We start from the raw sequence: 23,437 nt of genomic DNA, 5'->3' as shown, positions 1-23,437 counted from the left end.
ATGGAACAAGCTACAAAAGGAGGGTGACTAGCAATAAATGTCAAGGATAACCACACCCCCATGTTGGTACCACAACAAGAAGCAGCATGGATTATCCATGGTCAAATACCAATGGCTAAAACCGCCTCCCAGTATATAGCCTGCTGCAGACTACTGTCCTAATACCAGGAACTGCACCTGGCCTATGTTGGAATACATGAATATATCAAGCCCCCCAAACCACATTATATTGCTTGACTGAAAATACCCAGACATACACAGGGAGCATTATACTAGCACCAACACAGTCGGAGAAAAGTTCCCAGAATCCATAAACCAAAATGCCCAGAAACAACATACCACTCCCACAAGAGGGGTAAGCATACTGGATGTGATAATCAGCAACATGTGTACTGGATGGCAAGATGAGAAGTGTAACCTTCACTGGTAAGACCAGACCATAGAGTAATCACACTGGATATACACATCCCGAACCCAGTCCCTGGCCAGAATACCACAGTGAAAAACATGTGTAAAGTATAGGTTGCACCCCTCCAAACTGATGTGGAATCCACGAAAGGCCCTGTGCAAGTGCAGAATATGGGACACACCGCAGAACATGTTATACAGGCATTCTCTGAACACAGCCAGGAATGCTTGGAGTATGCAATCACAAATAACAACAAGACACAATGCCATACACACAGGCATCTGGCATGCTGGTCACCAGCCATTACCAAACCATGCAAGAGAATGAGGAAGCTACCACATGATAGAACAAACATAAAAAGGGAAGTAATCACTGATCAGTAGTATGGCAATAACATATGTCCACACATACAATCCACTAAGGCCAGCCACAACAAGTAGAATCTGTGAATCCAGAGGCAATGTGACACCTGTCCCAAGTACACAGACAACCACAACTCCCCCCAATAAATACAAATATATGTGATAGATGCAACCATGTATCCAAACCGGAGGCTGAGCTCCCCCAACTCTGTACTGTCAAAAGTAGTCAGGAGGAGAAGGTAACCACATACACCACAAACCCAGTCCCACATACACCTACCACAACTGTAAACCAAACACATAAACACAGAAAAACATTCCCGGAGGCCCTAATTACAAACACACCACACCAACAGAAGCCTTCAAAGCAGATCACAAGCAACCATAACCTCCAAACATAGCACATGCAACACATAGTACACAAAGCTGGTGTGCCAAACAGTCACAGGCCAGAAGGAGAAACAACATGCCTGATACAGTTGTAATAGGTGTCTGTATAGGCAGACACACTGCTGTCCCACTCACCAGACTGAACAAGGGAAAGGGTACAGTAAGCTGCCTGTAGGCTGCCACAATATGCCACATAACACAAGTATGCAGGTCACCCCAAAGCAAGCAGAAATATGATGCACTCAATGTCCATGCTGGTGTGAATGACCTGAAATGTACCTCCCTAGACTACATGAAAAGAGACATGGATGAGCTCTCAGGGTATGTACCCCAGGCTGGTATGACACTGGCCGTGTGCAGCATCCAACCCTCACCAAGAATGATGCCACAGTACATACACAGAATGATCATCTTTAACAGGTGGCACAGTCACAGCTGGCAGTCCAAGAGGGTCTAATGTCTGTCTGCTTGAGATGCCAAGCATGACAAGCCATGCTGCTGTTCCAGGGATGGCTTGCACCTGTTACCCCTGTGCGTCTGGATACTGGATAAGGCCTTTGCCACCTCCATAGAGCCGTATGTAGGCAAGGCCAAAAAAAATACCCACCATCCTAGAAAACATAAGTGGTAAGAAACACAAGGGTAATGCTGACCAATGCCAGATGTGTAAACTGCAATATGCATGCCCCTGAGGCACTTCCCAGTATGGAGAACATCGATGTCTGTGCAGTGACAGAAGCCTGCTGCAAGCCTAGTGATAGCACACCAGCACTACCAGGTTATACCACATATCATGCGTTATGGCCCCAACACCTGGACCAAAACATCAAAGGAGGGGGAGTATCCATATGCAGCACAGACACCCATATGACCAGGTAACTGACAATGCACAAAGCAGCGGAGACCACCCATGTGCACCTAAGTGTAGTCAAAACTGCTGTACAGTCTGTAGCATGCGACAGACCACACTGTCACACACAAGAACTCCACCCAGACATCCTGAAGACACTGGACAGTATAAATGTCCCATCAAATACCAGACAAGGTACTCACAAATTACCACATAGGTGGTAAACCATTATTTATGCAAGGAGTAATCAGGGAGCTAGGGACACAAGTCAACAGTAATCTGTCATGTGACACTCACAATGCCAATGTGGCTAGGAAGATTGTCGATATTGGATACCGTATCATGAAAGGATTCACATCTACATCAACAGAGGTCACTGTGCCCCTGTACTGTTCCCTTATCAGACCCATAATCTAGTACAATGACTCATATGGGATGTACCATACGTGACACCTGCAGAGGTTCGGAAGACCTCAAAGTTACCCCACCAAGAGGATAAAGGGTGTGAAATATATGTCATATGCTACCTGGCTGTAGACACTCCAGCTGAATGCAGTCACAGACTGCCTACACAGAGGCATTGTATGTCTGTAGTACAAGGCAATGTCCAACACGGGAGTAATGGACATGCTCCACCACAGGAAATCAAAGCCATTGGAGCTGTGAGAGTGACAGATGTCAGCCTCAACACTTAATGAAATAGGATGTGCTGGAGGGACAGATACATAACCCAGAGGCTCCCCACACCCAGAAACAGGATCCCAATCCATGTTAGGCAGAGCCCCTCACTGACACCCCTCAACAGGAATATTGCCAAGTGGATGGATGATCGTACATGTATACTGGGGGTCTTCACTGTGTCATGACCAGACAGAGGCACAGTAAAGAAAATCATAAATGGCCACAATAGTCACATAGCAAGGGGCGAAAGACACACACACTCTGGCTTGGCTTACTAATGCCCTAGGGTGGATAGCCTAGTATGAACCCATGAACCTATAAAGATACAAATTGTACAGGACACTAAGGATAATCACAAGGCTTACTTAACTGATGGTAGGAACCATGTTGGGAATCCACAGATATGCTCCGAATCACACAGATATTACAAACAACATACCAAACACACACACATATTGCTAACATACAACCTGACAGGTGCAGTGCAACCCCCCCCCCAGAATGCAAAATATCTATCCCAGCAGACTGCTGGTCCCCTGACATTACAGATGCTGAGGTAACAGCCATCATCTGCAAAGCAAAACATGCAGCAGCAAAGGTATGTGATGGTGTCCTGGGCTGAGGCCAACATGGACTCCAAGAATAATGGAATGCCAAATCACACTACTGCCCAATGTCAGCCTTACCACAGGATATGTACCCAAAGAGCAGTGTACAACAACAGTGGTCCTTCACAGCAAAGGTGTTGCCTGAATGGATACTGCAAACTACCACCCCAGGATCCTGACAAGCTTGGTCTGCACAGCTATGGAAAGGATCAGTATGTACCGCAGACATAAAGCTATTGTGGACCTACTGATACTGGACCCTACACAGTGTGGCTGTCGTAACTGCAGATCCTGCACCTACACATGTTTGACCCATTTGAAGCAGTCATTAAGGTCATTGATGAGGGCAATGTGGTCCACACAGCGTAGCTGGACCGTGCATATGCTTCTAGACAATACCCTACGAGTTCTGTATGGATATGTTCACCAGCTTAAATATATACCCCTATGTCACTAGAGGGGTTGCAAACCAGACCAAGGACAGAACTGGTATGGTCAGACATGCTGCATCCATGTCAGACTACAAAGCAGATTTGAGTGGCATCCCACAAGGCTTGGTCCTGGGCCCCCCCCCCCATTCTGTATATATGTCCCATAGGTATAGGCCAACATGGAAGGACTGTGACTGAACATGTATGCAGAGGAGTACAAACAGCCCACCATATCCGACCCCCAGCTGACACAAGCAACCCACAAAAGGGCCACCTACAAACAGACAACTGGTGCCATAGCCATGTCAGCAAGCTAATTGCAGAACTGTGTATAGACAACCACCGTGGATATACAGTAAGTGCCCACAAATTACCACACAGGTGTTAACCCATTATGTACCTAACATGTAATGAGAGACCTGGGGACAAAAGGTGATAGATATCCTGCACTGGACAAACATGTGGCTGTAGTGTTCGCAGAAACATACCATATACCCACCCAATCATGAATGTTATCAGATGTAGATAAGGGGAGGTCACTGTGGCTCTGCAGTCATCCTTCATCAGCATCACAATTGACTACAATAGCCCCTGTGGGATATACCTCAGCAGACACCTCCATCAACTGTAAAGTCCACAACAGTACCCCACCAGGAGTAGCAAAGAGCATGAACAGATGCCATGTGTTGCCTGAGTAAACAAACTGCAGCCCCACACACTGCCATACTGCCCAGCTACAGGCAAGCTGTGCCTGATGTATGAAGCCATGTCCAACCTGGAATCAATGAACATGCTGCACCTTGTACAATCTAAATGGCAGTGAGCTATGCACATGAGAGACCTGAACCCCAGCACTGACACATAGGACAAGCTGTACAGAATGATCCATAACACAGAAGGCACCCCCACTCTTGAGTAAACTCCCGGTACAGGTTAGCCAGAGACTCACCTATCGACACCCCTCAAGAGGAATCCTGATGAGTGGATGGGAGATGGTAGGTTAACCCTGGGTATCACTGTTATGTCAGAGGTAGACGGAGGCACAGTATACTAACCATGACATATGTCATGGCAAACTCCAGTTACAATGTGTGTCAAAGGACAAACACACCCTGTGACTAGCATCAGAAATGGCCTAGGGAACATTGCTAGTGTTTGACAATGTCCACCTATGTTGTGGAATACACTACCAATGTTGGACGAGCCTGGTGTAGGTAGTCCATATCTGAACATAATGCAACATGGTCATATGTGCACAACTGGCCCCTACACAGTCTGTTGTGCTCACTATGAAGATGTCAAGCAGTGATAGGACTAAAGCCCAGGATACTGTCCACCACAGTGAAAGTACTGAACCAGTACACTATACGGTACTACAGTGTTAGGTCATTATGAAAGGATGTTGACAACTGTCTGCAAAGTATCCCATGCAACCCCTGCAGGCACAGTATAATCCCTGTTGTGGCAGACACGAAGCAGTTGGCCAGTTAGTACACAACATGTCACCCAACACACAACCATAAACGTGAGATATTGTTGAAGTTTACATACCAAACAAAGTCCTATGCACGGGGAATTGCACGGTCCAAACCAAATACACAGCATCAAAAAGTAGACCAGCAAAGCAGATCCAGATGTAAGGTATATATTCCAATCCTTTATTAACAGACCGGTTTCGGCATTAACTGCCTTCTTCAGTGTAGGACATACAAGAAATGTCCTGCTAGCATACATAATATATATTGAGTCACAACCAATAGGCATCAAATAATCATGAATATTAATAGAAAACAGACAAGTGTAAAATATAAACACAACCTACAAAGTTTAACAACAACTAATGTAATTAGTATGACCACTACTATAATTTATAAATATAGAAAGCCAGAAAAACCTAATGCTTCATGAAGCTTAATAAAGCTTAATGAAGCTTAATGGACTAATTTCCATTGCTATATTATTACACTAGTGACGGTCTGTTTTCTCAATTTTGAAAAGTCAACTCTTTATTTGAAGATCTACTATTTGCATATCAATAAGGTTATTTGGTCTCTGGATTCTCACATTTTTTAAGTTTTATGGATGTGATTGGATCAAGGCTTATAGATATATATATTTTTATGTATATGGGGTTGGATTGCCTCATTTTCTATTGTTATTTAGTGTATTTAGGTTCCTATACTAAGAGATTAGATATGTACTCTAAGTTCCTGACCATAGCAAGAGATTTCAAAATAGTTTTTTGGTGAAATTTCATCTTTAGTTTCGGGGTCATATGCTTCTTATTGTATGGGATTTCCTAAACTGTATAGGATCTCCTGGAATTTATTCAGGATCCTACACTAAGAAATTAGATATATATTCTAAGTTCTTGATCATAGCAATAGATTTCAAAACATTTTTTCTGGACAAATTTCATCTTTAGTTTTGGGGTCATATGTTTCTTATTGTATGAGACCTCTTGAACCTTTTGATATTGGGCTTCTGGTATTTTTTGGTATTTAAACCACCATCCTCTGCATTATATATTTTTTGAGTTACTCATACAGATACTATATTGATTGGAGGCTTGATAAGATTATATTATAAGCAGGGATTGGTGGTTCTGATTAAACTATACAGACCACACTATATAAATCCACTATTGGATTATTCAAGCATGTAGATATTTTCTATTGCTTAATGTGTGTTTTCTGGGATATTGCAATATTGTCATTACTAATGAATGGATGCATTTTAACAATTTTCTATGACCTTGATAGCATTTAGCTTAGGGTCTTAGAACCTTTATTACTAATGATGCCGTATTTCTTGGATCTGTATCCTAATTTGCAATAATCATTGGGCCATATATACAAACAGCCCTCATGGTGTATTGAGCATAGCTTTTGTACCCGATACCCTATAAGGTTAGATATATCATATGTAATTATTTTAGTATCTAGATAGGTCAAGTTTCATTCTTATTTTTGATTTTGAATATCTAACCATTAGTCCATTTGAAATTTTTACATCAATAACCTATGGTTACACACAGTTGCATGATATTCACCTTGTTGTCTTGATGGATATACTTTCACTGCTCAGTCACACAATAAAAGATTAGATTATATATCTAGCTCACTGTTTGGTGTGTTGAATTTTCACTTGGGTGCATTTTTTACTGCAATCACTTGCTTCATACAAATATCTTTGCTCCTTTTCTTGCTAGTAGAGATATATAAAGTGGCTTTTTGGTTTGGTTTTTTCATACTAACAGTGACTAGCTCATTTGTAGACTGCTGTGTGCTTCCTGCCCACCCCTAGCTCCTGTGCCCTATATTGGAACTTTAGGTGTTAATTTGTTTTTTTGTACAATATAGACTGATTTCTTTTGGTACGCCTGGGGAGTCATAGTTAATATTATCCATATCATATATTACAAATTGTTTACAATTAGTATTGTGGGTGTTATTATTCACAGCATGGACCTGAATAGCATTTTGTCCGGATTATGTGCTGATAGGCAGGATATAGGTGTTTTTGGGATAGACACCCTGCCAAGCAATGATCCGGACACTAATGAACAACCACGGATTGTGGATTGTGATATGTTCTTTCATTCTCTTACTAAGGCATTTAAAACACTGAGATCTAATATTTGGCATCTTAAACTATTCCGAGCTTATTCTATTCACAAGATGGCTCCTAGGGGACTTAGAATACGTCTTCAACCCCTAGTGGGTAGACGGATGATAAGTTGAACCAAGATTGGAAAGAAGCTTTACAGACAGGGTCCATGTTATTTGTGAATATATTATTACAATATTATGAAAGGATTGTGGATATGAATATTCAGGAGATTAAGACCATTTGTTCGGATGTGAGCAAATTTGAAACTTCCACAAAATATCAGGATAATATTAAAAAACTCTCACAAGATCTGACTGAACATGAGAAAATTACCAAGGAACGTAAAATTAAAAAATTTCATAGGGACTATTCTGATTATCAAAGGGGTAGACCATTTGAATTTAGTCGCTCAGTGAGATTTGCGGACACAAATCAAACCAGGACAGGACCCAGTCATACCAAAAAGAGACCACGTTCCATTTTGAAAAAGAGGGATGGTTCCTTTAATAGTACTTTGGGGGATGATTCCTCGCTCACTGACAGTGAGGGAACTTTAGATAGGGGATCACCAAATAGGAAGAAAAATAATAGGATCTTCCCTTTAGAAGTGGAACAGGGCATCGGGGGGGCAGGAAGCACAGGAAAAGAACTTCCGAATGTTTCTCTTCAGGGTCTATTGACCAATTTTCTGAGCTAGTCCCATCTGAGACATCTAATCAAAATGTCCTGAATCTTTCTAGAACTTCACTAACTGATGAACAAACATCCTTATTGAATAAGGGTTTGAACTACATACCTGCCTTTTTCTCATGAGTATCATATCATACAGGATTTGCAAACTTTTGGTCGTAACTTAAACCTTAAACTATTTTTGCCAATGAGAATACACAAATATCTGATGAATTTAGGTTTGGTAGATCATCGTTCCAACCACCTATGAATAAATATGTTTCCATATTTATGGATTCAGTTATGAGGATCTTCATTTTGAAAACTATGGTAATATCATGTTACAAAATAATCTTACTCCAGGTGACAGGTTGGCATTGGAGGAATTATGTTATAATAAAGAAATCACAATACTTTCAGCTGACAAAGGAGGTGCAGTGGTAGTTCTTAACACTGATGATTACATACAGGAGGGCTTGTCACAATTATCAGACAAAACTTGTTACATGCATATGCCCGTAGACCCCACACCTCACTTCAAAGAAGAAATTGATTCCTTCTTGAATCTTGCTTTAGAGGAGGGGATTATTAATAAAAAAACTTTTTCTTCTCTGATTGTTTCTGAGCCTCGCAAACAGATTTTATATCTTTTGCCTAAGATTCATAAGTCATTGAATAAACCCCCTGATAGACCTATAGTTTCTGGAATAGGATCTCTCACTGAACCTTTATCAGCCTTTCTTACGAAATATCTCAAACCACTGTTGGGTTTGATCAGGTCCAGGTTGCAGGACACAACCCAATTTTTACAGATCATTCAGGATACCCAGTTAGAACCAGGGTGGTATTTATGTACCTTGGATGTGAAGGCATTATACACGAGTATTCCACATTGGGCGGGCCTTCGATCGCTTGATTATTGGCTTAACAGGGCAAATTTGTACTCTCCAGGGTTCAATACTCTACTAATTTGTCTATCGGAACATGTACTCAATAAAAATGTGTTATATTTTCAAGGCCAGTGCTATTGGCAATTGCAGGGTACAGCTATGGGGGCATCTTTTGCCCCCATTTATGCTGACCTGTTTATGGCTTATTTTGAAGAGTACATGATTTATGACATTCAGCACAACATCTATCAGGTGGAGATGGATATCTGGCGACGATATCTGGACGACTGCTGGTTAGTGTGGCGGGCGGATTTGGCTTACTTACATGAGTTTGTTGATTACCTTAACAGTAATGTTTGGGGACTGGAATTCTCATTAACATCTGATCAGAATACTATCAATTTCTTGGATGTTACTATTTTTAGGAACCAAGACCATACATTATCTTCTAAGGTTTTCCGTAAGTATCCGCAATACAACACTTTGTTACATGCCTCGAGCATGCATCCACGCCACACTATCAGGAGTATTCCAGTTTCACAATTCATGCGTATGAAGCACCTTAGTTCTCAGGATGCTGAATATCAGTCAGCTAGCATGGATTTATGTACCAGATTTGTCAACAGGGGTTATCATCACAAAGATATTAATCTAGCCAGATGTAGGGTTAATCATATGAACCGAGAAAATCTGTTGGAGTACAAATCTAAGACAAACACCACATCGAATACCACCATACGATTCATCACCACCTATGGCAGGAATATCAATATGATCAGGAATATCATCAATAAACATTGGAATATTTTGCTTGCCAATGATCATTTGAGGTCACTTTTAGGGCAACAATGCCAATTTGCTTATAAACGTGGTAAAACACTGGGTTCCTATCTATCTCACTACAAACACATAGGTAGTGGAGGTACAGTTTATAAACAATTCACATTGCAAGGGGATGAGTTATTTGGTTCCTTTCCCTGTGGCCATTGTGGGTCGTGTTCTATGATGAATAAATCCAAGGAATTTTCCAGTCGTAATACCAGCAAGATATATAATATCAAAACCTTTGGCAACTGTGGTAGTGATTGGGTTGTGTACCTAGCAACCTGTTATTGTGGGGCGTTTTATATGGGTCAAACTTCCAGAGCCCTCAGACTAAGAATGAATGAACATCGCAGTGATATTAAAAATCATAAACCCAGCAGTGCTTTATATCAACACACTCTCAAACACAACCAGGCAAAATTTAGTTTTATGATTATAGATCGTATTACAGGTGATCGCAGACATAAACAAGGTTGGCATGGTCTTTTGGACCATAAAGAAAAATACTGGATTACCAGTTTGGGGGGTCTTTTCCCTCCTGGTTTAAATGATCACCTGTAATGGGTTGTATGCATTGATTTTCTTTGCATACTAAGTTTGCAGATGGTGTTTCAGTGCTTGATATATTGACATTATATCTCTTGAAATTTTCCTTTATGTTTTGATGAACATGTTTTCAGTGTGATATTGCCAAACACTATGGTGTTCTGTATCGATATATTTTTGAACATCATAAGATATAAGTCAGGTGCAATATTATTTGTTTCATTACAGGTGATTGTGATTATAAATAAGGATGATATTATTATTTTTTTCTTGTAGGGCCATATAATCACCTGTTATTGACCATATGTACAAATTGTTTTGTTTTGAACATTGCAGTATATTGGTTGTTACATTATATGGATGAGCTTAGTATGTTTAGCCCCATATATATATATATTCACTTGTATGTTTTTTTCATATATTATGGTTGACCATATGTTGAATTTTCAACTATCTCTGCTTACATTTTAATAAGCATTTGGAGTGAAATGGGAAGCTCTTCTACTTATCTCCATTATTGTTAGATTATTTGGAGTGTATATACCCTTTTTATTTTAATTGGGTATTATTGACAATATTTTGTTCATAGGGTATTCTTTTCAGACAACATGTTTATTTTCATTTTCCATTTTTTATTTTTTATTTTAATTTTTCTACATCAGCTCCTACGAGTGACTGCATTAAGCTTCATTAAGCTTTATTAAGCTTCATGAAGCATTAGGTTTTTCTGGCTTTCTATATTTATAAATTATAGTAGTGGTCATACTAATTACATTAGTTGTTGTTAAACTTTGTAGGTTGTGTTTATATTTTACACTTGTCTGTTTTCTATTAATATTCATGATTATTTGATGCCTATTGGTTGTGACTCAATATATATTATGTATGCTAGCAGGACATTTCTTGTATGTCCTACACTGAAGAAGGCAGTTAATGCCGAAACCGGTCTGTTAATAAAGGATTGGAATATATACCTTACATCTGGATCTGCTTTGCTGGTCTACATATTGTTGAAGTTCACACACACCCAAATATGTGGTGGACTTCAGAGTGCAACATATGGAAAGCCCACACTGGGCATGCTTGCACACTATGTCAGACAACATGCCATGGAAAGGCTGAACTGGGCATGCTCACACACTTAGGCCATATCCCCATTTAGCAGTTGGCCACACATATCTGGTATTTGTATGTGTCATTCCAGGAACCAACCACAACACAGCAATCTGCCCAGTGCACACAGTAAATGACTACAGAGACATAAGTGATATAGTGGATCGCCGTCATATGCAAACATCTTCCACAGATACACAAGTTGGTCATAGGAACAGGGAATGCTATGGCAATAAAGACCTGCAAACAGTAGAACAGCACAACAAATATTGTGCATCTGACAATTGAACATATGGGTGTAGAGGTCAATACTAGGCTTGTTGCCCTAGGGAATGACAGCTCAGCCAGAGTGTGCTTGGCATCTGCATCCCCAGTACAGTAGGCTACTGTGCCACTGTAAAGTAAGTCACATAAGGCAACGTGTGAGGCTAGTGAGCTGTGCCTCTGTCAAGGAGGGGCACAGTGGAGATCCCAGGGTTTGAATGTGCTAAGCCACAGCCATGTTGTTGGTGTGTGCTGGAAGAGGGTTGCTGATGATCTCTAACAGTAAGTGGCCATCAATAACAGACTGAGGGGAGCCCTATCTGCATTGTCTGGACAATTCCACTGTCAACACAGTGTTGTGATGATTATGTGTGAATGAAGTGCCATGCCGGAACTGTTCACAGATGTCCTCCCTCTGTGGGCTACAGCTCTGCAATGTATTAGCTCACTCTGTCTGTTGGACGGCTCATATATGGCTGGTGTACACCTGACAGGTGTCTTGTTGTGGAGCAGTCATGGGTATATGTGGGATAGCATGATCAATGCAAACACATGCTCATAGAATGCAAATGTCAAGGATTATGCTGAGTGGCCAGTATAGTCCCCCAGCATGGGTCCTTTGAAGTCGTCCACCCCAGTCTTCACAAGTGTAGAGTCTGCTTGTGCTAAATACAGTTTGTGTGCAGTGACAACCTTGCCTGGGGGTGGGGATGGAATATGGATGTCCAGGGAAAGGTGGGTATGGTCAGATATCAACAATGGTGGTCTACCTCTGGTGTGGAACAGTGAGTACCCATGTTGCAGATGGACAGGTGCAATATGTATTCCCACATGTGGCTGTGGTGTGTGGTTCTGCCATAGCACATGGACCCACAAATTGTAGTGGCTGTAGGGTAAAGTGGTAGAGGCCTGAGTAGTTCTCACACACAATATGCCTGTACCTGATGTTAACAACTGGAATGGTGTATGTGAACACATGCATATCCCGGCACTGTTCCCAGGGAAGCTAAGTGTGTGTCCTGGATGTGGGTGTGGTGTTCTGGACTGGTTGTGTTGTGTGTTACAGGTCCTGTGGTCACGAAGCATGGTATAGAACATAACCTGCCAGTGTGATGTGCATATCTGACCCTGACGTAGGTGGCTGCAAATGCATATATATGCTATCCCCCACCTGACAGGTAGTACTAGATGTACATACCTCTGTAGAAATAAAGATGTCAGCACCCTATAAATACTTCAGGTGCAGACCAGATGCCCAGTAAATCGGTTAGCGTGCTCTGCTAATGCGTCTCACTCAAGTGTCATAATATAGCTAGGTAGGAGTTTGAACCATGCAATTGCTCAGTGTGTGTGTGTGTGTGTGTGTGTGTGTGTGTGTGTGTGTGTGTGTGTGTGTGGGTGGGTGGTTGAGCGGGGTTGATGTGTGTGCAAGTCTGTGTGAGGAAGATGTCCCTTTTGGCAACTGTGAAAGCACTCTACAGTATGCACATTCCCCTATCTCAGCACGGATGATGTCAGCACCCTATAAGAACAGCAGGAGAAGGGAAACCTCCCAGTAATTCGAATAGCGCGCTCTGCTAATGCGTCTGTCACGAGTGTCATAACATAGTTAGGTAGGGGGTTGAATCCTGCAACTGCCCAGTGTGTGTGGAGGGGGGTTAGTGTGTGTGCAGGTCTGTGTGAGGGAGATGTCCCTTTTGGCAACTGTGAAAGCACTCTACAGGAAGGCCATTCCCCTATCTCAGCACGGATGATGTCAGCACCCTATAAGTACAGCAGGAGAAGGGAAACCTCCCAGTAATTCGAGTAGCGCACTCTGCTAATGCATCTGTCACGAGTGTCATAACATAGTTAGGTAGGGGGTTGAATTCTGCAACTGCCCAGTGTGTGTGGAGGGGGGTTAGTGTGTGTGTGCAAGTCTGTGTGAGGGAGATGTCCCTTTTGGCAACTGTGAAAGCACTCTACAGGATGCACATTCCCCTATCTCAGCACAGATGATGTCAGCACCCTATAAGTACAGCAGGAGAAGAGAAACCTCCCAGTAATTCGATTAGCGCGCTCTGCTAATGCGTCTGTCATGAGTGTCATAACATAGTTAGGTAGGGGTTTGAATACTGCAACTGCCGAGTGTGTGTGGAGGAGGGTTAGTGTGTGTGCAAGTCTGTGTGAGGGAGATGTCCCTTTTGGCAACTGTGAAAGCACTCTACAGGATGCACATTCCCCTATCTCAGCACCGATGATGTCAGCACCCTATAAGTACAGCAGGAGAAGGGAAACCTCCCAGTAATTCGATTAGCGCGCTCTGCTAATGCGTCTGTCCTGAGTGTCATAACATAGTTAGGTAGGGGTTTGAATCCTGCAACTGCCCAGTGTGTGTGGAGGAGGATTAGTGTGTGTGCAAGTCTGTGTGCGGGAGATGTCCCTTTTGGCAACTGTGAAAGCACTCTACAGGATGCACATTCTCCTATCTCAGCACGGATGATGTCAGCACCCTATAAGTACAGCAGGAGAAGGGAACCCTCCCAGTCATTGGAATAGCGCACTCCGCTAATGCGTCTCTTTTGAGTGTCAAAATATAGTTAGGTAGGAGTTTGAAACCTGCAATTGGCAAGTGTGTGTGTTTGGATGTGGGGAGTTTGTGTGTGTGCAATTCTGTATGAAAAACATGTGCTTTTTTGCAATCAGGAGATCACACTACATGATGCACATTAGCCTTTCCAAACAGTGATGATGTCAGCACCCTATACATACAGCTGGAGAAGAGACACCTACCAGTAATCCGAATAGCGCAGTCTGCTACAGCGTCACTCTCAAGTGTCATAACATAGTTAGGTAGGGGTTTGAAACCTGCAAATGGCAAGTGTGTGTGTGTGTGTGTTTGGATGTGGGGAGTTTGTGTGTGTGCAATTCTGAATGAAAAACATGTTAGTTTTGGCAATCAGGAGAGCACACTACCTGATGCACATTACCCTTTCAAAACACTGATGATGTCAGCACCCTATAAGTACAGCCAGAGAAGAGGAACCATCTAGTAATCCGAATAGTGCGCTTCACTAATGCGCCTCTCTCACGTGTCGTGACTTAGTTAGGTAGGGGTATGAATCCTGCAAATGGCAAGTGTGTGTGTGGGGGGTAGTAGGGTGTGTGTAAATGCAAGTGTGAGAGAACAGATCCTTTTGGCAAATACTACAATACACCAGATGCTGCATATTCCCCCAGTAAACACAGGGGATGTCACCACACTATCAGCACAGCCAAACAGGGCTAGTTGGCCAGTAATGCCAATAGTGCGCTCTGCTACTGGGTCTACTACCATTGTCAGAGTACAGATAGGTATGTTTTGGTAACCCACAACTGCCACGTGTGGTTGTGTCACACATTATGACCTTGTGTGGGTCTTTGTGCATAACAATGCATGCCATTGCCTAAACCAGCAATGGCAATGCACACATGATGTATGTGTGTGACACATACACATACACATAAATACCTGTGACCCGCAGTAGTTACCATGTCTGACACATGCCTCAAGTGGATAAATGGTATTTGCAATGCATAACAATATGACTGTGTCTTACTGTGCAGGGGCCGCATGCAGTATGTGTCTATACAGTGTGGGTGTATATGATAAAATACCTACAGCAGGGGATACACATCTGGTCTGGGCCATATAGTCTACATGTAGTCGATGTACAGGTGCTGCATGTTTCCACCTGTTGTGGGAGTGGTAACATGTCATTCCATTGCAATTCAGTGACCACATGTTGGGAACCCTTCAACTAGTGTGTTGTAGCTACAGTAATGCTCACGCACAATGTTTGGCTGGATGCAGTCCAGCCATATAAAGACAGTTCTTGAGACTGTCATATTGCCAGTGTTGTTATGGAGGATAGGTGGGTTTCCTGTGTATGGGAGGGTTGTGTGTGCCAGGCTATGAACCAGACAGCAGTCCAACACACTGTTAGCTGCACATGAATAGGCCCTGATGCTTTGTGCTGTGCCAACAACCTGGAGGTGTGTGTATCTGTGGTGCCTTGGGATACCACCCCCATGTCCATGTGTGTTACATGTGTAAGGGATGTCAGGCATGGTATGAGGTATAACCTGGCAGTAATGGGTTGCACCTGTGAGCCATGAATCAGGACTCTGGTACTGCACAGACATTGCAGTTCACCGTGCTGAGGACAGTGTCCAGTGCATGCATCTTGTGGTGTACACTGCTGTTGTTGTGTAGCAGCACTGTTAGTGTCCTAACCTGTGTGATACCCGCGGAGGTGGCTATGTAATCCATGTCCTGCAGCATAAGGCAGTATGTGTGTATCAAGGGGCTTCGCCAATATACATTGGGCCATGGGTGTCACATGCAAGCTGCCCCTCACACATCATTGTGGCTTCCTTAGCATGTAAGCACATGTTGACAGCCAGTGAATACCCTATGAAGGACATTGGAGACTGAGCAGAATGTAGACATACAACACCCTTCCTACATATAGTGGTAGCATACCTGGTGAGGGTATGATGGCAACAAAGATCAGGCTCATACTGGCCCGTGCCACATGCTGAGAGATCCCTTCTATGTTCCCTATCATGTAGTCCAGGGAGGTATGTCTCAGGTCATCCATAGTGGCATGGTCAATGACTAAGGCATATGTGTCCATGCCTCTGACTGACCTGTATGCATGTGTTTTGTGGTGGACCATAGTGCCCCAGAGGCATATCACTGTGACCTTCACCATGTACAGCCTGTTGAGCGGGACCCCACTGCAGCAGCCAAGAGAGGTACCTGACACATCTGTAGCAGGTGTGTTGTGTAGCCCTACAGGCTGTGAGTGTGTGGCACAAGGGATGTGTGTGTGCCATGTGTGGCATATGCTCTGTTCCGACGTAACATATGCCTGTGTGCCAGCTGCAGAGGTGTGTGATGCTCAGGCAGGATGCTATTCTGAGTCCCCACGTATGCCCCAGTGTGTTCAGCTTGCTGTCAGTGTGTGTCTATGTCTGACTGGTATTGTAGTCACTGTAGTATGACACGCCACCTGACAGGGTATGGCATTACTGTGTTCAGAGTGCTCAGTCCCCAGATTGGCTATGTGGTGGCATCACACACATGTGTTGTACGTTCCTGGCCAATGGTGATGGTTGATGCATACATGTGGCAGCTGTGACATTGCCACATGACTCACATAAACCACAACTGGACCATAGAGGTGATTCACAGGTTACCTTTGCACATGCTACCTTAGTAGTGTGATTGCCATGGTGAGTACCAACACATAGGGCCAATGGGGAACAACATACTGAAGGTGTGTATGTGTGGGTGTACTGCTACTGTTTCATAGCACTGGCATATATGACCGCACATGTGGGTAAATGCCAGGTAAGACATGTGCAGTGTGTCACAGGCAACATACATGCGAACAGGACAGACAGTGATGTTCTGTCATGTGTAAACTTGACATACATATCGTACGCTATGCAGATGTCACTAGGAGTCCAAAGAAGCACTGTAACTCTGCATTGCAGGTAGAAACAGTGTTCCAGGGAACCCCAAGCGAACATGCATGCAAACAAAGCTACAGTAAGCAGGGCTGGAAGTAGTCCATTGTACAACAAAGAAGGGGTAACACTAACAGTAGGTAACAGTGCAAATATATAGGCACTATCAACATGTACCCAGGAATGCACAGCACAGATGCCCATGGTAGAACTGATATTATGTCATAGTTAATTGTGATTTGGAGTACATTGGTACTGCACACATATCAAAATGCGCAAACATCCACATTGCATAGTCGTTGTGGGCAACTTGACACCATTACTGTACATGTCCATCATTGCATATCACTACTTGCATTAGCTTCCCCCCTGTGCTACCCATGTATGTGGCTATCTGTTGACATCCTTACCACTGGTATGCAATAATGTGCAGCTGTTACACTTTGGTACGTACTATGGGTGCAGATAACAATTCAGGACAGTAAAACGGTTACTGCATCAGGCATGCTGGGATATACACACAGTCATATCAGCACACTGTACTGTTACCAACATGATACTACTAATACACTTCTATGTAGTCACCCTGTGCATCAGCAACGTGTTTACCTGTTCCTGCAATGATGTTGAAGATTGCAGGAGGTGGCACAGTTTCATCATATGCACAGGGTGTAAATTAGGTATGCCTGAGTCTGCCACTGATACCACCAATTGACATGTGTGTGTATGTGTGTTGGTGAGGGACAGCAGTACAGGGTGGGGCACTGTTGGTGCAGTGTATGCGTGTATGTGGTAGCCCTAGGTGTTAACATTTCGCATGTGTGTATGCACGCACACAGTTCCACCTCATGGCTGCCATATACAGGGGTTTGTGGACAGCCACAGACTGCACCTGGCAGGTCATACAGATCAGTGTCTGTGGGCACGGACGTGGTACCTGTGCCTGGCAGGGGTGCTACGGACCGTATCCAGTACTGAGCCAGACTGGGTACTGTCATCAGAAGAGGGAGTGTGTTGACTGGACACAGGTCCCTTTTGGGACTGTCCAGAGCCACGTGCACGTGGTCTCCTGGGGCGTTCCAATGACAGCACAGACCCAGCATTGCTGGGGCTGCTGCTGGCTCTATGGGGGCATGCGCGGGCCTGTTGTAGTCTGCGCCGACTGCCAGCTGCTGCTGTTGCTGGCATACGGCCACGTCAATGCCGCAACCGCCCACCATTGCCCTGGCTCATGGACATTTGGTTGTGGAACTGCTGTAATATGTCCCCACAATGTCTGTCTATGACATCAGTGAAAATACGGATAGCATCCGCGATGTCATGCATACTGTCAGTCATGGCTGTGCGACATGCTCTCAGCTCCCTCAGACCCTGTCTGGTGTACCTTTCCATATGCGACTGTGCCTGCATGACAGCCCAAAACATAGCTGAGGTTGACAGACCTCTTTGGGCACATCTGCCAGAGGCAGTATGGCCACGGATGCTCCCACGAAAACCCATGGCCAACTGTCTGTGTGGTACCATTGCAGGACCCTGCCCATGGCTGCTGTGTGGGGAAGCATGTGCCACAGATACCACATTACCCTGGTCAATGCCCACTGTATCCTGTCCATCACCTAGGGACAATGGTGACAAAGGATGTACTGGCAGGATGACTGTGCGCAATGATGGGGTTGACAGCTGTGTACTGTCAATTGGTTGACCAATGGCGGACCCTGACACGCCTTCCTGTGCCATTACACAGATATCATCATTACCAGTACCTGTGGCACCAGATTCAGGTTCCCTGCTGCAGGACACCAGAGCAGCACCAGAACCTGTGGGAGGAAGACAGGAAACACAGTTTACAGTGTCCACACAATGTTACCAGTGATGCACTTATGCACACATGCACACATGTACACGTGGACACATGCACACATGGACACAGGCACACATGCACACATGCACATGTGGACACAGGCACACATGCACACATGCACACGTGGACACAGGCACACCTGCACACATGCACACCCCGCAGTATACACACAGAGCACTACTGAGTTACACTAGTATTACTAGCACTATCAGGACTATTATAGGTATTGTTAAACACACTCACCAGCATGGATGGCCTGCCTTCCTGTAACACCAGAGGGACCTGCAGAAATGAGGAGATTAATGTCAATGGCACAGCTGTGCCATTGATACTGCATATGATACAGTGCAGTAGTACACCAGTTGCCTTTCACACGTCAGCTGCTGATATTGCCAATATCACACATGCACAATTACATACTATGTTGACAGCTACATACCACGGACACACCTTATACATGCATAAACTAACAGTGTAGAGAACAGTCAAGTGTATATATGGCATATTACCTGCACGCTCCATGTCGTGCTGCTGTGTGGATCCAGCCTCCATCATGATGCAGGTGTATTGCTGTTGCTGTTCTGGGGCTGGAGCCACAACACTTAGGAGTAGCCCCTCCAGTCTGGTGAGGGGGGATGTGGCCACCCCACCTCCTGTGGCAACCTGTTGCCTGTGGATATCTGACGCACGCTGACGGACATTTCTGATTAAATCACTGCAGTGATGTCGTACCTGCTCATATGTCCTATTATGCGTGCCAATGTCATTTACCCTACGGACAAGGTCTTGCCACAGTGCAGCCCTCTCCTGCTGATTCTGGCTGGTGCGGGAAAACAGTATGTCATAATCCCGCACCAGGCTCTGGTGTATCTCCTCATCTTCCACTGCAGAGTAGGCGGGATTACGCTGACGCGCCATCTCCCTGGAAGAGAACACAAACAGGATATCAGCAGACTATATATATGGCACACATACTATACATGATACTCAAGTGTAATGATATACTACTACTCCCATATGTTGCATGTGTGTGTCTCGTGGAGGATACACAAGTACATGGCCAGATATCAGTGCTCAGCCAACACCTGTGCAACAATACCTGCCACATTCCATACAACATAGTAGCATGCCCCATCGGTCAGCACACTGTGACAGGTCCAATGCACAACCTCACTCTGGGGGTTCATACCAAGGTACTGTATGTGGAACGCCATCCACTAGTGTGATCTGGACACAAGTTACTCGGCCTGGATATACATATCCCACCACCACCACCACCAGCAGAGTAGACTACTTTGATATGTATGTGATTAGACAGTTATTCACTTGTTAGGACTGCGATGGTATCCATGCAGCCCACTGGGCCAGTGGAAGCCACAACCCACACTGCTGACCCCTTTGCGAATGCTTACCACGGACATCCCACAGATTGCATGGAACTTGCACACACATGTCTAACCCAGACCCTATGCACAAAGGTTAGGCATCCTGTCCGGTGGACACCAGCCAGAGGCAGATTGTATAACAATAGCAGGAGGCTACTGCAGGACAGAGCAGATTGACATTAAGGGAAGGCATCTGTGGTCAGCACTGGTAATATGCTACGGTCTCTCATAACAACAGCCATGGCCTACTCTGGGAGGGAAATGGCCACAAACACTATAGATAACCACAAGGCCTTCTTCAGTTATGTTACACATATGGACCAAACACCTCAGATATGCTCTGAGTTAATAGACACCTACTTAACATTCATCAAACACACAGATATTGGCAACATTCTTGCAGACAGTTTCAGTGCACATATCCCCCCCTTCTCCCCCACAAGTAGAAATACTTATCACAGCTGAATGCAACCTCCCTATCATCTCACATGTCCAGCTGAAGGCCGCTCTCAGCAAAGCAGAACACACAGCATCACTGTGACCTGATGGTATCCCTTTATGTGTGCTACGTGCATTCCAAGAGGACATACAACCGCATATAAGACTGATATTTAACCTTGGCCTTACTACAGGATATGTACCTGAACACTGGCATACAGCAACAGTGGTCCTACACCACTAAGGAGGCACCTCTACTGACCCTGGGAACTACCGCATCATAAGCATAACCGGCCTGGTCTGCTAAGCTATGGAATTATTCAGTATGGGATGCATATACAGCGATATTGGGTACCTGCAGACACTTGTTCCCGGCCAGTTTGCCTTTGTGATGGGCTGATCCTGCCTTTTGAACCTGGTTGACCTTTCAAAACAGTCACTACAGCCATTGATGAGGGCAATGCACAGACAACTGCTGCCAGGATCATGGCCTAACACTGACTGACATGTAATGTATAGTCATCCCCTTTTGGTGGAACTACGTGCACACAACATATCACATGGACACACCTATAGATACAGACCTATGACACATTTGGAGGGTTCACAGTATGCAAACTATTAACCTGCTACTTTACATTACCTGTGTTTGTCGCAGCTGGTTGCGTTACCACTACTTCTGCTTCCTGCTGCTGCTGGCACGGCTTGCTACTGTAACTGCTGACAGCTTAGACTCAGTGTGTAGCGTGTGTTTATTTTTTTTTCCTCTCACTCTCTGTCTCTGTATTTTTTTTTTCCTCTCACTCTCTGTCTTTGTCTCTGTCTGTCTCTCTCCCTCTGTCTGCTTCCAGACAGTGCAATGAACGTATTGCATGTGTGGAGTGTTAGTGCAGGATGCTTTTGTAGGTATCTGCATAGATCCATGTGATGGCCTCTGCACCAATTGTAAGCCAGCATTTGCTAATTGCATGCAGCCAGTTGTGTACTGATTGCAGTTCTCACTGTGATTTCAGGACAGTGCTATAAAAGCGTATGTGAGATAGGCATTGCCCTTTCAGATTGTAAGGGCGGGGACCATGCTGGTATGCTGTGGACACTGTTCTGTGAGTGTAAAGGTTAGTATCTCTCTCATGATTCAGGCTGCGTTGTAGATTCACATTTCTCCATTCCTCTCTCCTGTTCCCTGTAGTAAGTGTGTATGCACAATGACACCTACAACTATATATATATATATATATATATATATATATATATATATATATATATATATGTAAATATACATACATTTATATATGTACATTAACTGACATTATTACCTACTAGCTACCAACTTGCATGGCTGTTTCTGTTCACACACTACTATTATGGAAATCCACTAGTTTTGACAGTAATTCTAACTGACAAATTTTGTGGACTACACATCCTATATTCCCTTTACATTCATTCCTACTATTACATGATATATTTATTTTAGCACAATATTCTTGTATAAGAGTCATGGCTTAGTGGTAGGTCATGCAGACTACTGTTTCCAAGGTCCTGGGTTTGGGACTGACAGTGGGATTTTATTTTGCTTTTGAACTGACTACGGGACCTGTCAATCAGAGTGACTAAGGCACTTTTAAGCAGTTGTAACCGGGTTAGCGCTTGTTTGCGTGGAGCTCCCGCATGCGCACTGGCGTTTAGCTCCGCGCACACACGCACACACCCGCTTACAACCGCTTAACAGTGCTTACTCTGGCACACCGCTATTTTCTTTGAAAGAAATTAAAATGGGGAGACAGGAAAGTGGTGAAAAAGGGGTCACAAAGAGGGTAAGACAGTAGGGAAACAAGCTTCGGATTTGCAGGAGGGATGTAGGTAAGGCCCATAGCTGCCCATTTCTTCATCAGCAACAGCTGTGCATATGTATCTAATTTGGTGTGACATTTGAAACCTTCCACCCCTGAGAGAGGTGTCAGGACAACAATAATACTTGTTGTACAGCCAATTGTAATTGATAGTTTCCATGTCCAGCAGACATGTGTGTGGAATGGGCAGCTATGTATGGGCGTAATTTTTTTGTGGGTACAGAGTGCCCTTTTTTCTTTTTTTTTTTTTCAGGTGAGAGTGGTATGTCAGGTGAAGGAAGTTGGTATAGCTGGGGGGATAGGTTGGGTAGGTCAACAGACAAGACAAACAAGATGCATACAGGGGCGGTGTATGACACATGTGGGGGGGTTACACAATTGACGGGGATGGAGGTTTGGATATCAGGAGCCCATGAGCTCACAGATGGCAACAGTGGAACTGATATCCCCACCCATGGGCAGTTGCCACTGTTCCTTCACTGCCGAGGACGGGGCTGTGCTGGGGGCTGTGTAGGCCGGGCAACAGGCATGCCCGTAAGTTGTGCCACCTGTGCCTCAAGCTGGCATAGGGGCCCAAGAACAGAGTCCTGGATCTCCCTACGCACCACAGTCCGGATGCTACGGAGGGTGAGTGGTGGTCCTCCTCCAGCCACACTTGCAGAGGGGGGGATGAGCCCCATCCCCTGCAGCGCTTCCACCCGCAGGTGGTAAGGGCCACCGGAGGAGGGTCCAGACTGGGCACTAGTACCAGGTGCAC

The 23,437-nt window shown here is 44.3% G+C and overlaps 1 protein-coding gene across 1 annotated transcript in view; it reads left to right on the top strand.

Annotated features, from left to right (window-relative positions):
* The window catches only part of ABCC2 (ATP binding cassette subfamily C member 2), an 833,283-nt gene that overhangs the window by 617,523 nt on the left and 192,323 nt on the right, over positions 1-23,437 (top strand). The window contains exon 22 of the mRNA XM_044055642.1: positions 9,140-9,362. Within this exon, the coding sequence (XP_043911577.1) occupies positions 9,140-9,362 (223 nt within the window). The remainder of the gene's footprint in view (positions 1-9,139; positions 9,363-23,437) is intronic.

The sequence above is a fragment of the Protopterus annectens genome, chromosome 14.part0 (genome assembly GCF_019279795.1).
Source record: "Protopterus annectens isolate FY-2018-M chromosome 14.part0, PAN1.0, whole genome shotgun sequence".
NCBI classification, from domain to species: Eukaryota; Metazoa; Chordata; order Ceratodontiformes; family Protopteridae; genus Protopterus; species Protopterus annectens.
Note: the sequence above shows the minus strand (reverse complement) of the source record. Positions and strands in the feature narration are given on the sequence as shown.